At 37.5% G+C, this 14,289-nt stretch overlaps 1 protein-coding gene across 6 annotated transcripts in view; it reads right to left on the reverse strand.

Moving 5' to 3' along the window:
- LOC138843204 (phosphatidylinositol 3,4,5-trisphosphate 3-phosphatase TPTE2-like) overlaps positions 1 to 13,281 on the reverse strand; it is a 94,385-nt gene extending 81,104 nt beyond the window's left edge. For 2 of the 6 annotated variants that reach the window (XM_070049005.1, XM_070049000.1), the window contains exons 1-2: positions 5,369 to 5,553; positions 1,909 to 1,962 (exon numbers count right to left, since the gene is read on the reverse strand). In XM_070049005.1, coding sequence (XP_069905106.1) covers positions 1,909 to 1,962; positions 5,369 to 5,553 — 239 coding nt within the window. Of the gene's footprint in view, positions 1 to 1,908; positions 1,963 to 5,368; positions 5,554 to 9,569; positions 9,627 to 13,143 lie in introns of those variants that run through there. The other 4 variants (XM_070048999.1, XM_070049002.1, XM_070049003.1 and 1 more) reach the window with 4 other exon arrangements.
- Positions 13,282 to 14,289: the final 1,008 nt, after the last annotated feature.

Raw genomic sequence — 14,289 nt, forward strand, 5'->3', positions numbered from 1 at the left:
TCTGTGTACACATGTATATCTGGAACAAAATACCATTCTTGTATCAGATCCCAAAGAAAAGAGATTGTTGAAGTGCCTGAGAAAGAATTCAAAAGAATTACGGATGGTCAAAGAGATACAACTGAACACAGACAAATAGTTAAAAAAAAAATTAGAAAACAATGCACAAAATCAATGAGATAGTCAGGAAGGACGTAGACATCCTGAAGAAGAACCAAACAAATCTTGGGGATGAACTCACCAGATCAAATAAAAAATACAGTTGAAAGCCTCAACAACAGACTTGATCAAACAGAAAAAAGAATATCTGAATTTGAATACAGATCATTTGGAATATCATCTCAGTCATCAAACAAAACAAACAAAAAAGTAAAAAGACAGAATGAAGACAGTCTATGAGACCGTTGGGAAACTACCAAACAAATAAATATCCAAGTTATGGGAATCCCTGAGAGAGAACAGAGGATTAATGGACTAGAAAACCTACTCATTGAAATAATGGCTGAAAACATCCCAGGTTCCTTCCATATCTAGAGAAAGATATGGACATGCTAGGATAGAAGGCCCACAGAACCTCAAATAGACATGACTAGAAAAGAACTTCACCATGACATATTCTGTCAAACTCTCTAAAGTACAACACAAAGAATATTAAAATCTGCCAGAGAAAATTATCAAGTGACCTTCACTCGAAACATCATTAGAAGAGTAACCGTGGTTTCAACAGAAACAATACAGGCCAGGAGAAAACAGAAAGATATAGTCAAGTTCTGAAAAAAAAAGTCTATCAGAATACTTTGACCAGCTTAGCTATATTTCATGAATGAAGAGATAGATATTCTGAGACAAACAAACATTGAAGAAAGCTGTCTATATCTGAACAGCTTTATAAACAATGCTTAAAGGAGTTCTATAGATAGAAACAAAGAAGAGAAATATACTTTTGCATGGAAATTGCACTTTGTGTATTTGTAATGAATATCTTTGGCCTATGGGAAAAATGACTCAAAATTCATGTTCAGTTTTTCTACAAAGAGACAGACTCCTACCCATTAGCATACTGAACATTTCCTTTGAGCTTTGTCTAGGGGTTACTCAATGTGAATACCAGAAGGAAGAAATATTCCTCTTATGACATACTCCTCTTTAATCCAAATATATACAAAAACCTAGAAAAAGTAGCTACATATGCTACTGTGAGAACACATTAAAGGAGTGTAAAAGACTGTCTCTTGCCATGCTTCCTGCCTACAACTACCAAGTCTTTGCTTGCAAAATGGGTTCTCTTCTCCCTAGGATCACTGTGCATCACACTCACAGGTATTTTGATATTTGCCTAGGTTCTAAATGGTGATAGGCTCTGGTTTCTAGTCTCTAAAGTTCACAAACATACCATGAGTACATATTTTCATTACTTATCAATAGTCCCCTTGAATGTAAATGGCTTCAACTCTCCTGTTAAAAGACAGACTAGCTGAATGGATTAAAATCAAAACCCATCTATTTGCTGCCTATCATAAACATATCTCACCAACTAAGATGCACGCAGACTGAAAGTGAAAGGAGAGAAAAAGATATTCCATGCAATTTTTGATGATTCATGCACACACCCATTCATATACACACACACCACATATACACACACAAATAAATATATGTAATCTGACATAAATGCAACCCTAAAAGACTAGTGTTTAAAGTAATAGTTATTTCACTCTGGATATACTGCTGTTTTAAGAGTCCTGAGCTAATTATTATTGTAACATTAATCCTCATTTTAAATCAAATATACCTACCATGATGTGCACACATGTATTTAAATATTATTCAGTTGACAGGTAGTAACATACCTGTGTCTTTTGGGGGATTCATGTATACAAATACACACTGAGTTTGTATTTCACTCACTTGTCACTGATGGATTCCACATATATACTAGATGTTGATTCTCCTGAGTGTGACCTAAGGGAATATAACGGTATATAATCAGAAGTCACACGAGGTTTTATCTTATTATTTTAGCTCAAATGACTACAGTTACTCTTGACGTGAACACAATAGACCAAATGGGACCTAACAATATCTACAGAAGTTTTCATCCTAAAGTAGCAGAATACACATTCTTCTCAGCAGCGCATGGAACTTTCTCCAGGATTAACTACATACTAGGCCATAAAGCAACTCTCAGCAAATTAAAAAAAAATCAAAATCATACCATGCATCTTCTAAGACCACAATGGAATGAAGCTGGAAATCAGCAACTTGAGAATCTCTAGAGCATATGCAAACACATGGAGTTTGAATAACACGTTCCTGAATGAACAGTGGTTCATAGAAGAAATCAAAAGAGAAATCAAAACTATTCTGGAAATGAAGATGACAACACTTAGCAAAACTTATGGGATACAGCAAAAGCAGTGTTAAGAGCAAAGTTTATAGCAATAGGTGCCTACATCAAGGAATTGGAAAGGCACCAAAATAAATGACCTATCATTGCAACTCAAGGATCTAGAAAAATGACAGCAAAGCAAACCCAAAGCTAGTAGGAGAAAAGAAATAATTCAAATTAGAGAGAAATCAACAAAATTGAATTCAAAAAACAATACAAAAGATCAGCAAAATGAAGACTGGTTTTTTGAAAAAACAAACAGAATTGAAACATCATCAGACATTACCACAAAGAGTTGTATACCAGCAAACAGGGAAATCTATCAGAAATGGATTGATTCCTGGACACATACAACCTCCCTAAATTGAGCCATGAAGACACAGAAAACCTAAACAGACCCATAACCAAGACAGAAATTGAATCAGTAATAAATGCCCTCCCAACAAAGAAAAGCCCAGGACTAGATGGATTCACTGCTGAATTCTACCAGTCATTTAAAGAAGAACTAACTAAAACTCTTCTCAAGTTATTCAAAACAATTGAAAGAGAGGGAATCCTCCCAAATTCTATGAAGCCAGCATCACCTTAATTTCTAAACCTGAAAAAGATTAATAGAGAAAGAGAATACAGACCAATTTTCCTGATGATCATAGTCGCAAAAAGCCTCAACAAAATTCTAGCCAATAGAATCCAACAACACACCAGAAAGATCACCCACCCAGACCAAGTGGGATTTTCCCTGGTATGCAGGGATGGTTCAACATTTGCAAATCTATATGTGATGCACTACATTAACAAACTGCTGAAGAAAAACCATATGGTTATCTCAATAGATGCAGAGAAAGCATTTGATAAAATACAAGTCTTTGATAGTTAAAACCCTCAGCAAACTGGACATAGAAGGAACATTCCTCAACAAAATCATGGCAATTTATGACAAACCCACAGCCAGCATCATACTGAATGCGGAAATGTTGGAAGCATTCCCACTGAGATCTGGTACCAGATGGGGATGCCCACTCTCAGCATTGCTATTTGATATAGTACTGGAAGTTTTAGCCAGAGCCATTAGGCAAGAAAAAAAATCAAAGGGGTATAAATTGGGAAGGAAGAAGTCAAACTATCCCTCTTTGCAGATGATATGATTCTTTATTTAAGGGATCCAAAGAACTCCACCAAGAGACTATTGGAACTCACTGAAGAGTTTGGTAAAGCACCAGGATATAAAATCAGTACACAAAAATCAGGAGCCTTTGTACACACAGGCAATGCCACAGCTGAGAAAGAACTTCTAAGATCAATCACATCACCACAGCTACAAAATCAAATACCTTGGAATAAACTTAACCAAGGATGTCCGAGGTATCTATAATTAGAATTACAAAACTTTAAAGAAATAGAAAAAGGTACAAAAAATGGAAAAATCTTCCATGTTCATAGATTGGTAGAATTAATGTCATCAAAATGTCCATTCTTCCAAAAGCAATTTACTGATTCAATGCAATACTAATCAAAATACCACAGACATTCTTCCCAGATGCAGAAAAAAAAATGAATCTGAAATTCATATGGAGGCACAGGACATCTAAATAGCTAAAGCAATCTTATACAACAAAAACAGAGCTGGAGGCATCACAATATCTGGTTTTAAGACATAATACAGGGCAGTTATAATCAAAACAGCCTGGCACCGGTACAGAAACAGATGGATAGACCAATGGAACAATTAGAAACACCAGAAACAATCCAAAGATCTACAACCAACAGATTTCTCATCAGAGACCCTAAAAGCTAAGAGAGAATAGTGAGATATAGTCCAAGAATAAAAGAAAAAATTGTCTTCAGAATAGTGAACCCTGCAAAGCTCTCATTTATGAATGAAGGTGTAATAAAGACCTTCCATAAAAAACAAATTGAAAGAATTTGTCACCACCAACCCAGCCTTACAAGAGATGCTTAAGGATGTGCTGCACACAGAAACACAGAAACATAGTTATCACTATGAAAGAAGGTAAAGGCAGAAAACCTCTCAGTAAAAGTACAAAGGAAATACAAAATAAAAAATAGGAATGTTTATGGAAAGATGGTAGGGCAAAGTTGTTATTTATCAGTAGTCTCCTTGAATATAAATGGCCTATCTATCCAGGTAAATGACAGAGACTGGTTCAATGGATTAAAAAAGAAAACCCATCTGGGGCCAGTGCCATGGCTCACTTGGTTAATCCTCCACCTGTGGTGCTGGCATCCCATTTGGGTGCCAGTTCTAGTCCTGGTTGCTGCTCTTCCAGTCCAGCTCTCTGCTATGGCCTGGGAGGGCATTGGAGGATGGCCCAAGTGTTTAGGCCCCTGCACCCACATGGGAGACTGGGAAGAAGCCCCTGGCTCCTGGCTTCAGATTGGCACAGTGTCATAGCGGCCATTTGTGGAGTGAACCAATGGAAGGAAGACATCTCTCTCTCTCTCTCTCTCTCTCTCTCTCACTGTCTATAACTCTACCTGTCAAATAAAAAAAAAAAGAAAAAAAAAGAAAACCCATCTATTTGCTGCCTACAAGAAACACATCTCACCAACAAGATACACGCAGGCTGAAAATGAAAGGAGGGAAAAGATATTCCATGTGCTTTTTGATGATTATTCATGTAGACACCCATACATATGCAAACACACCACATATACACACACAGATAAATGTATATAATCTGACATAAATGCAAACCTGAAAGACAAGGGGAAATAGTTATTTCCTTAATAACAATTATATACTTATTTAAGAGTTCTGAGACAGTCATTGTCACATGAGGCCTCATTTTTAGTTTTCAAAAATATCTACCATGTCCAAATTAATGATATTCACATGTGTATTTTTATATCAATCAGTTCACAGGTAGTACCTTAATTTTAAGTATTGTGTATTATTACCTGTGTCTTTTGGGGGATTCATGTATACATATACACATATTGAATTTGTTTTTCACTCACTTGTCATTGATGGATTCCACATAAGTAATGGATGTCGATTCTTTTGGCTGTGAGCTAAGGGAATATAAAGATACAAAGTCAGAAATCACACAATATTTTATGTTATTATTTTTGCTCACATGACTACATTTATTATGGACATGAACTGGTCGATCTCCAGATGGCCATATTATATCACTGCACATGGTTTGTATTTTTATTAGAAATGAAGCTTTATGAGGGCCAATGCAGTGGCATTGATTAAGCTGCCATCTAGGATCCTGGCATCAGATCTGGGCACTCAATCTCTCCTTGGCTGGTCCACTTCCAATCAAGCTCCTTGCACAATGTGCCTGGGATATCAGAGGAAGTTGGTCTAAGTCTTGGGTCCATGTACCCACATGAGAGACCTGAAAGGAGGTTCTGGCTTCCTGGCTTTAGGGACCATCTAGGGAATGAATCTGCAGATGACAGATATCTCTGTCTTGTCCCCTTCATCAGTACTTCTACCTTTCAAATAAATAAAATTTTTTTAAAAATCAGAAATGAAACATTACATCCCACTAAGGGATAGCTATGTCCTGTGAAAATAGCAAGGCTTCTAAATTCCTAGGAGTGACTGTAGTCTTAAAACTTTTCTTAAAGATTAGTTTGTTCATTTGAAAGACAGAATCCTAGAGAGGGAGACATAGAGAGATCTTCCATCTACTAGTTTACTCCTCAAATGCCTGCAATGACTGGGCCTAGACTAAGCCAAAGCCAGAAGCCAGCTACTTCATCTGGGTCTCCCATGTAGGTGTCAGGGACTCAATTTCTTGGGCCATCTTCTGCTTGCTTCTTGGAAGCACTGGGAGGGAGCAGGATCATTAGCGGTGCAGCCAGTACTCAAACTGTAAGTCTAATATAGGATGCCAGAGTCAAGTGGTGGCTTAACCCACTGCACAAAAACATCACCCCCAACAGCATTTTGTTTCCTCAGCATTTCCTTTGAATTCAATTTACGTTAGGTACACATCACTCCAAACCACCTATATAACAATTCTCAAGTCTCTCAATCGCCTTCCTACTTTCATACAGATTTCACTTTCCTTCTCTGAACATACAGCCAAGTAACTGCAGGCCTGAGCCTGCAGCACTCTCCAAAATAACACTGGGTTGGGGCCACCAAACTCATATAGTGACGGAGCACTGGAGTATGAGAGACACATCCAGGTTCCATTAGTTCTGATCATTTCTGCTAAGGAAGTCACTGTTTCCTGTCCATTATTTTCTTTTTTGCTTCCCATAGATTTCTTTCATTCTGTGGCTCAATGCAGTAGAGACAATAAATGGAAAGCTTTAGTTTTATATATATATATATATATATATATATATATATATTTACAGATCTGTAAGTTATTTACAGATCTTATTGTGAGAAGATTTAGATTATGTCTAATAGAGTCTAAGTTGCTAAGGATACTTCTCCCAGTAAATATTATATATCTTGACCTCTATTTCTTTTCATGGCTTCTGTGTATATTGTGTCTGTGTGTGTACATGTATGCTTTGGACAGATGTTTGAATATCAACATGTATATATATTAACATGTGTATAAATATAGCTATGTACACAAATTTATTTCAAAAATTTCATATAAAGTGTACATTACATTTTAATTATATTTTCACATTAATTATTTGAAATGCTCAAAGACACATTTATGTCTGTGTGCACATGTATGTCTGGAACAAAATACCATTCTTGTATTAGGTTCCAAAGAAGAGAGATTGATGAAATTCCTGGAAAAGTATTCAAAAGAATGATTATATGGTGGTCAAAGAGATACAACTGAACACAGATAAATAGCTAAACAAAATCAGAAAACAATGCACAAAATCAATGAGATATTCAGGAAGGAGATAGACATCCTAAAGAAGAACCAAACAAATCTTGGGGATGAACTCACCAGATCAAATAAAAAATACAGTTGATGTTGAAATCTTTACTTAGTACATACTAAATTGATCTTCTGTATATAAAGATAATTGAAAATGAATCTTGATGAAGAATGGGATGGGAGAGGGAGTGGGATATGGGATGATTGTGGGTAGGAGGGTGATTACGGGGGGGAAAAACCACTATAATCCAAAAGTTGTACTTTGGAAATTTATATTTATCTAATAAAAATTGAAAAATACAGTTGAAAGCCTCAACAACAGACTTGATCAAACAGAAAAAAGAATATCTGAATTTGAATACAGATCATTTGGAATATCATCTCAGTCATCAAACAAAACAAACAAAAAAGTAAAAAGACAGAATGAAGACAGTCTATGAGACTGTTGGGAAACTACCAAACAAATAAATATCCAAGTTATGGGAATCCCTGAGAGAGAACAGAGGATTAATGGACTAGAAAACCTACTCATTGAAATAATGGCTGAAAACATCCCAGGTTCCTTCCATACCTAGAGAAAGATATGGACATGCTAGGATAGAAGGCCCACAGAACCTCAAATAGACATGACTAGAAAAGAACTTCACCATGACATATTCTGTCAAACTCTCTAAAGTACAACACAAAGAATATTAAAATCTGCCAGAGAAAATTATCAAGTGACCTTCACTAGAAACATCATTAGAAGAGTAACCGTGGTTTCAACAGAAACAATACAGGCCAGGAGAAAACAGAAAGATATAGTCAAGTTCTGAAAAAAAAGTCTATCAGAATACTTTGACCAGCTTAGCTATATTTCATGAATGAAGAGATATATTCTGAGACAAACAAACATTGAAGAAAGCTGTCTATATCTGAACAGCTTTATAAACAATGCTTAAAGGAGTTCTATAGATAGAAACAAAGAAGAGAAATATACTTTTGCATGGAAATTGCAAAAGTATATTTAAAAATTATTTATTATTTAAAATATTAAATTAAATATTAATTAAAATATTTATTATTTAAAAATTTCAGATGAAATCAGTACAGTTATTCTAGATACAAATGGATTTTTACTCGTATGTTTGAGGGTCCATCCAAAAGTTTGTGGAAGTGTGTCTGGCATGGATTATGGGTATCTTGAGGCTTTGGGACATTCCTAGGGTCTGTTAGTTTTATTTTTCTGTGCTTAGGGCTCCTCTTCTCTGTGCTCAATTTTACCTTCTCCTTAGTGCAAACAGGATTCCTCCTCAATTCCTTTTTGTTATAGAATGAATATTGTCCCCCGAATTTGATTGTTTCTATCCTTAGCCTGGTAACTCACAATGTGAGCTGATGTGCTAATAGGCTCACTCCTTTTTGTCCAAAGTAAAAAAGTTTTATATGGTGGAAATTAAGTTCTTAGGCCTATAAAGTAAATATTCATGCCTCAAGACTTTTTGAAAATTTTATTAACTGTAACAATTTCATTATCTATGGGTTTAATGATATTAAAACACACGTACACAGCATACACTGACCAAATCAGGGTAATTAGCATTTTCATCTCATTATTCTTTCATTATGTTTGGAGATGCTGAGGTTCTCTCTTCCAGTTCTTTGTGAAATATGTAATAGGCTATCGTCACCCCACTGTGCTGTGGAACTCTAGGACTTTCTCCTTCTAACTTTCTTTCGATACCCATTGTGCAGCCACTCTCTGTAACTACCTCCTAGACCTCTTCAAGTTCTAAGTACCTATACCTCTTGTCCCATCTGATTTCCTGCTTTAACAGCCTCCCTCTCACCATCTCCTTGATTAAACCCATCATGGTTGCCTTTCCTGCTCCATAGATAGGGTTGACTCACTGCAGGCTAGAAGCAAGAGTTCCACCCAGTGTGATGGTGGGTTTGGGCTGAGTGGATTAGCCTCACGTGGTGGCAGTGCCCTGGAGCATGAGGGATTAATCCTGGGAAGATTAGCTCCTTTCTTTGCACTGAGGCCTCCTGTGCTCCCTGCCTACATCTACCAAGTGCTTGCTTCCAAAATGGGTTCTCTTCTCCCTTGTGTCACTGTGCATCTCACACACAGGTATTCTGATAGTTGCCTGGGTTCTGAATTGTGATAGGCTCAGGTTTCTGGTTTCTGAGGTACACAAACATATCATGAGTACATATTTTCTGACCTGGCTCACTTTTTTACATCTAGGTAGAAAACACAAACAGGTTACACGCAGACACTGACAGGCTGTAAATTAACTGTGTGTTGTCATAACGACTCCAAAATGGTTTCCCATGCAGATAACAGAAAACAAACTCACCTATTATTGACATTCTGGTTAGGGACAACCAAAATGTCTGTCAACGGATTATCATCCCTGTGAAAACAAACGGAAAAAAAAAAAAAACATCAGACAATTTGGATGAAATGATGCTCTTTCCAGACAGGAGTTTCAGGGAACAAAGAATAAGTCATACATGCGAAAGCCTAGAGACACATGATGGGAACTAAAGCCACAGTTTAGGATCATGGCAGCGAGACCTGTAAGCCTGCCTCAAAATACGCTTGTGTGTGTATGTGAGGGGGCGTGTGTCCTTGTGAATGTAATTATTTACTAGAAATAGAAGGAAGCAAGGGGAAGCACCAATGTGATGGTTAAGATTCCTTCCCCACATTCTGTTCTCTGTCTCGTTCTGGTCAATGTCAGAGAACTTTGGGAAGTGAGAGGGAAATGACAGTGTAGGGATGGGGAAATCCATCTGGATAAAAGTGGACGTAAGGTTACAAATAAAGGGGTGGGGAAAATGCTGGAACAATGACAGTTGAATGGCAAAAATTAGTCCCTGGTGGCCATTTGGTTAGCCTGAAGCCAGTAATGTAGGTCAGCATCTACCTAAACTATAAGATTGTATAAACTGAAGAGAGAGCATGAGATCAGAATGATTATTTTTCTTTGTACTTTGTTTCTAGTATACCTTATTTTTTAGAGAAAATTTATTTGTGGAAAAATTAAAGTACTGAAAGTTTCCATATACTGATTATACTCATTCTGTCTCAGACAGTTTCTTCTATTCCTAACACCTTATATTCTTGTGGTACACTTGCTAATATACCAAATAAAACCCATAGTTGAGGTCCATTCATTGTATTGCACAGTTCTATGTGTTTTGCTAAATGCATGGTGTCATGGTCCATCATTACAGCATAAATTTCCCTGCCCTAAAACTTCCCTGTCTCCTACCTATTCATTCCTCTACTCATCCACCAGTGCCTGACAACTACTGCTCATTTTTCCTGTCTCTATACCTTTCTAGAATGTCATATAGCTAGAATCATATAGTAAGTAGCCTTGTCATATTGGCTTCTTTAACTTAACCATATGCATTCAAGGTTTCAGCAAGCTTTGTCATGGCTACATGGTTCAAATATTTTTAGTGCTGACAAATATGCCATTTTATGTACATGCTGGTTTGTTTATACACTCCTCTATCGAAGGATATGTTGGTTGCTTCCAATTCTTAATAATTATGAATAAAGCTGCTAGAAATATCTGTATGTCAGTTTCCATGTGGACATAACTTTCAAGCCAATTGAGTAAATACTTAAGGGTGCATTTTCTGGGTTGTATAGTGAGACTATGTTTGGCTTTGCAAGAAACTGTCAAACTGTTTTGGAAGGTGGCTGCATTATCTTGCATTCCCACCAGCAATGAATGAGGGTTCCCACTGCTCCACATCCTTGCCAGTATTTGGTATTTTCAGTATATTGGTATATTTCAGTATTTTGGCATATTTCAGGGATTTTAGCCCTTCTAATAGACATTTTTTTAGTATCTTATCGTGTTAATTTGCAATTCTCTACCACTGTATGACTGTGAGCATGTTTTGATATGCTTAAGGACTGTCTGTATATCTTCAGGGTGAGGTGTCTGGTCAAAGGATTGTTATGTTTTCCCACAAAAATCATTCCTTAAGAACAGGTCTTCAAAGAAGGAGGTACCTTTCTCTGAAGGGAGGAGAGAACCTCCACTTTGAATATGACCTTGTCTAAACAAGATAAGAGTCGGTGAACTCAAAAGGCTTCCATAGCCTTGGAAACTCATGACTGTTGCATAGGGAGATTACTGATGCCATAAACAGGAATGTCAATTTGTAAAGTCAACAACAGGAGTCACTGTGCACTTACTCCTCATGTAGGATCTCTGTCCTTAATGTGCTGTACATTGAGACTTAATGCTATAATGAGTACTCAAACAGTATATTTCGCTTTGTGTTTCTATGGGGGTGCAAACTGTTGAAATCTTTACTTAATGTATACTAAACTTATCTTCTGTAAAAAAAAAAAAAAAGAAGAAGAAGAAATTATTAATTCCCAACTTGACTCTCGCTGGGATTAAACATGACAATAGGTCTGATCTGATTTCATCATCATTTAAAAAATCATCTATTAGTTTTCACTTTATGTTTGTGTGGGAGCTAACTGTTGAAATCTTTACTTAATGTACACTAAACTGATCTTCTGTATATAAAGAGAATCGAAAATGAATCCTCATGTGAATGGAAGGGGAGAGGGAGTGGGAAAGGGGAGGGATGCGGGTGGGAGAGATGTTATGGGGGGGAAGCCATTGTAATCCATAAGCCGTACTTTGGAAATTTATATTCATTAAATAAAAGTTAAAAAAAAAAAGAAAAAGGACTTGGATATCAAGAATTCCAAACTGAAAGAGAAATATGTGACAACATGCTGTGGATTTGTACTTAACAATGGAGAGTTTAGATTAATTATAGCGTTAAAGTCAGAAACAAACTCTACAATAAAAATGTTTTGGTAATTGTTAAATAAATCATTCCTTTATCATTACTTAATGGCCCTTGTTACAAATGACAATTTCCTTACTTTGAACTCTGCCTTTTCTGAAATTAATACAGCCATTCTTGCTTTTTCAAAATTAGTGTTAGCACGAAATGGCTTCCTCTATTCTCTCATTTTTATTCCACTTGTGTCTTTATACGTAAAGTAGGTTTCTTGCAAACACTATTTGGTTGGATATTATTTGTGATCGTTTCTATCTGACCCTATCCTTTAGTAATGTTGTATTAGGTTAGTTACATTTAAAGTGACTTTAATACAGTGATATTAATCGGTGACTTTTTCATACTTCTCTGAGTTCACTGTATAAAAGTCCTTTAACCCCTTTACCCACATGGGAGACCTAGAAGAAGCTCCTGGCTCCTAGCTTCAGCCTTGCCCAACCCTGGTCCTTGGGCCCATTTGGGGAGATGGCCAGGGGATGGAAGCACTCTCTATTTCTCTTCTCTGTAAAATAAACAAAGAAATCAGCCGGCACCGTGGCTCACTAGGCTAATCCTCCGCCTGTGGCGCCGGCACCCAGGTTCTAGTCCCGGTTGGCATGCCGGTTCTGTCCCGGTTGCTCCTCTTCCAGTCCAGCTCTCTGCTGTGGCCCAGGAAGGCAGTGTAGGATGGCCCAAGTCCTTGGGCCCTGCACCCACATGGGAGACCAGGAACTTTGGGGGACATCGCTGTGGTGTAGCGGGTAAACCCCAGTCTGCAGTGCCAGGCCTCTCACATGGGTGCTGGTCGTGGCTTAGCTGCTGCACTTCTGATCCAGCTTTCTGCTGGTGCACCTAAGAGGGCAGCAGAGGACTCCTGCACCCACATGGGAAACCTAGAGGGAGCTCCTGGCTCTTTAGTTCATACTGGCCCAGTTCCAGCCATTGCAGCCATTTGGGAAGTGGACCAGCATTTGCAAGGCCTCTCTCTCTCTGTCTCTATCTCTGTCTCTGTCTCTGTCTCTCTCTCTACCTACCTACCTACCTCTCTAACACTTTCACATGAATAAAAATAATTCTTTTAAAGAATTTGTTTGAACTCACCATTCATTAGGGTCTTCCATAGTGACAGAGTTCAGTTTACCCTGGTTTGGGCTAAGAGATTATAAAGCAAAAGTACACAATCAGAAAGGATGCTGATTTTAAGCTAAGTTTTTCAGATGAAATCAGTACAGTTATTCTAGATACAAATGGATTTTTACTCATATGTTTGGGGGTCCTTCCAAAAGTTTGTGGAAATTAAATAAGAACGTAAGTACTTTAGTGCAAAATAATTTTATTTTTATTTATTAATGATGTTGATTCATCCATGTGTGACCTATTATAAACTTACTTTGTTGGATCCGAGAGCTATAGGTACTCATAAACTAGGTGGTCTTTAGTCACTACTTAAACCCAGTGTTGATGTTATTAGGAACACGACTTCATATTTCAGGTATAAACTTCTTAGTGATATGAACTTAGTAATGCTCTAGATATAATTAAAACTATTATTAACTTAGTCCCAGAGAGAGATAGCCCTTTGTGGTGTCACTTCCTTCAACTCAACTTCAATTTGTAGGGACACATCACTCTCACCTCACCTAAATTCTTGATTCTCAAGTCTCACCTTCACCTCCTTACTTTCACCCATGTTTGTGGTTCTTGTCCATGAGATATGGTCAGGTAGCTGCAGACCTGAGTCAGGGTTCATTCATCCAATAGTGTGTCTGGCATGGGTTATGGGTGTCTTGAGGCTTTGGGACATTTCTAGGGTCTGTTAGTTTTATTTTTCTGTGCTTAGGGCTCCTCTTCTCTGTGCTCAATTTTACCTTCTCCTTAGTGCAAACAGGATTCCTCCTCAATTCCTTTTTGTTATAGAATGAATATTGTCCCCCGAATTTGATTGTTTCTATCCTTAGCCTTGTAACTCACAATGTGAGCTGATGTGCTAATAGGCTCACTGGAAACTAAGCAGTTAAGACGAGGTTCTATTGGCATAGAGTGAGCTCCTGATCCAATATGACTGGTGCCCTTATAAAAAGAAAAATGTGAACGCAGGCACAAACAGAAAGCATGCCATGTGCATATGTGAGCAGAGACCTGGGTAAGGAATCTAAGTGCCAAGGAATACCATAGATGGACAGCAATTGGCAATAGCTAGGAGAGAGGCATAGAACAGATACGTTGTTACTGACCTCCAAAAAGCCT

The sequence above is a fragment of the Oryctolagus cuniculus genome, chromosome 9, assembly GCF_964237555.1.
Source record: "Oryctolagus cuniculus chromosome 9, mOryCun1.1, whole genome shotgun sequence".
Lineage (NCBI taxonomy): Eukaryota > Metazoa > Chordata > Mammalia > Lagomorpha > Leporidae > Oryctolagus > Oryctolagus cuniculus.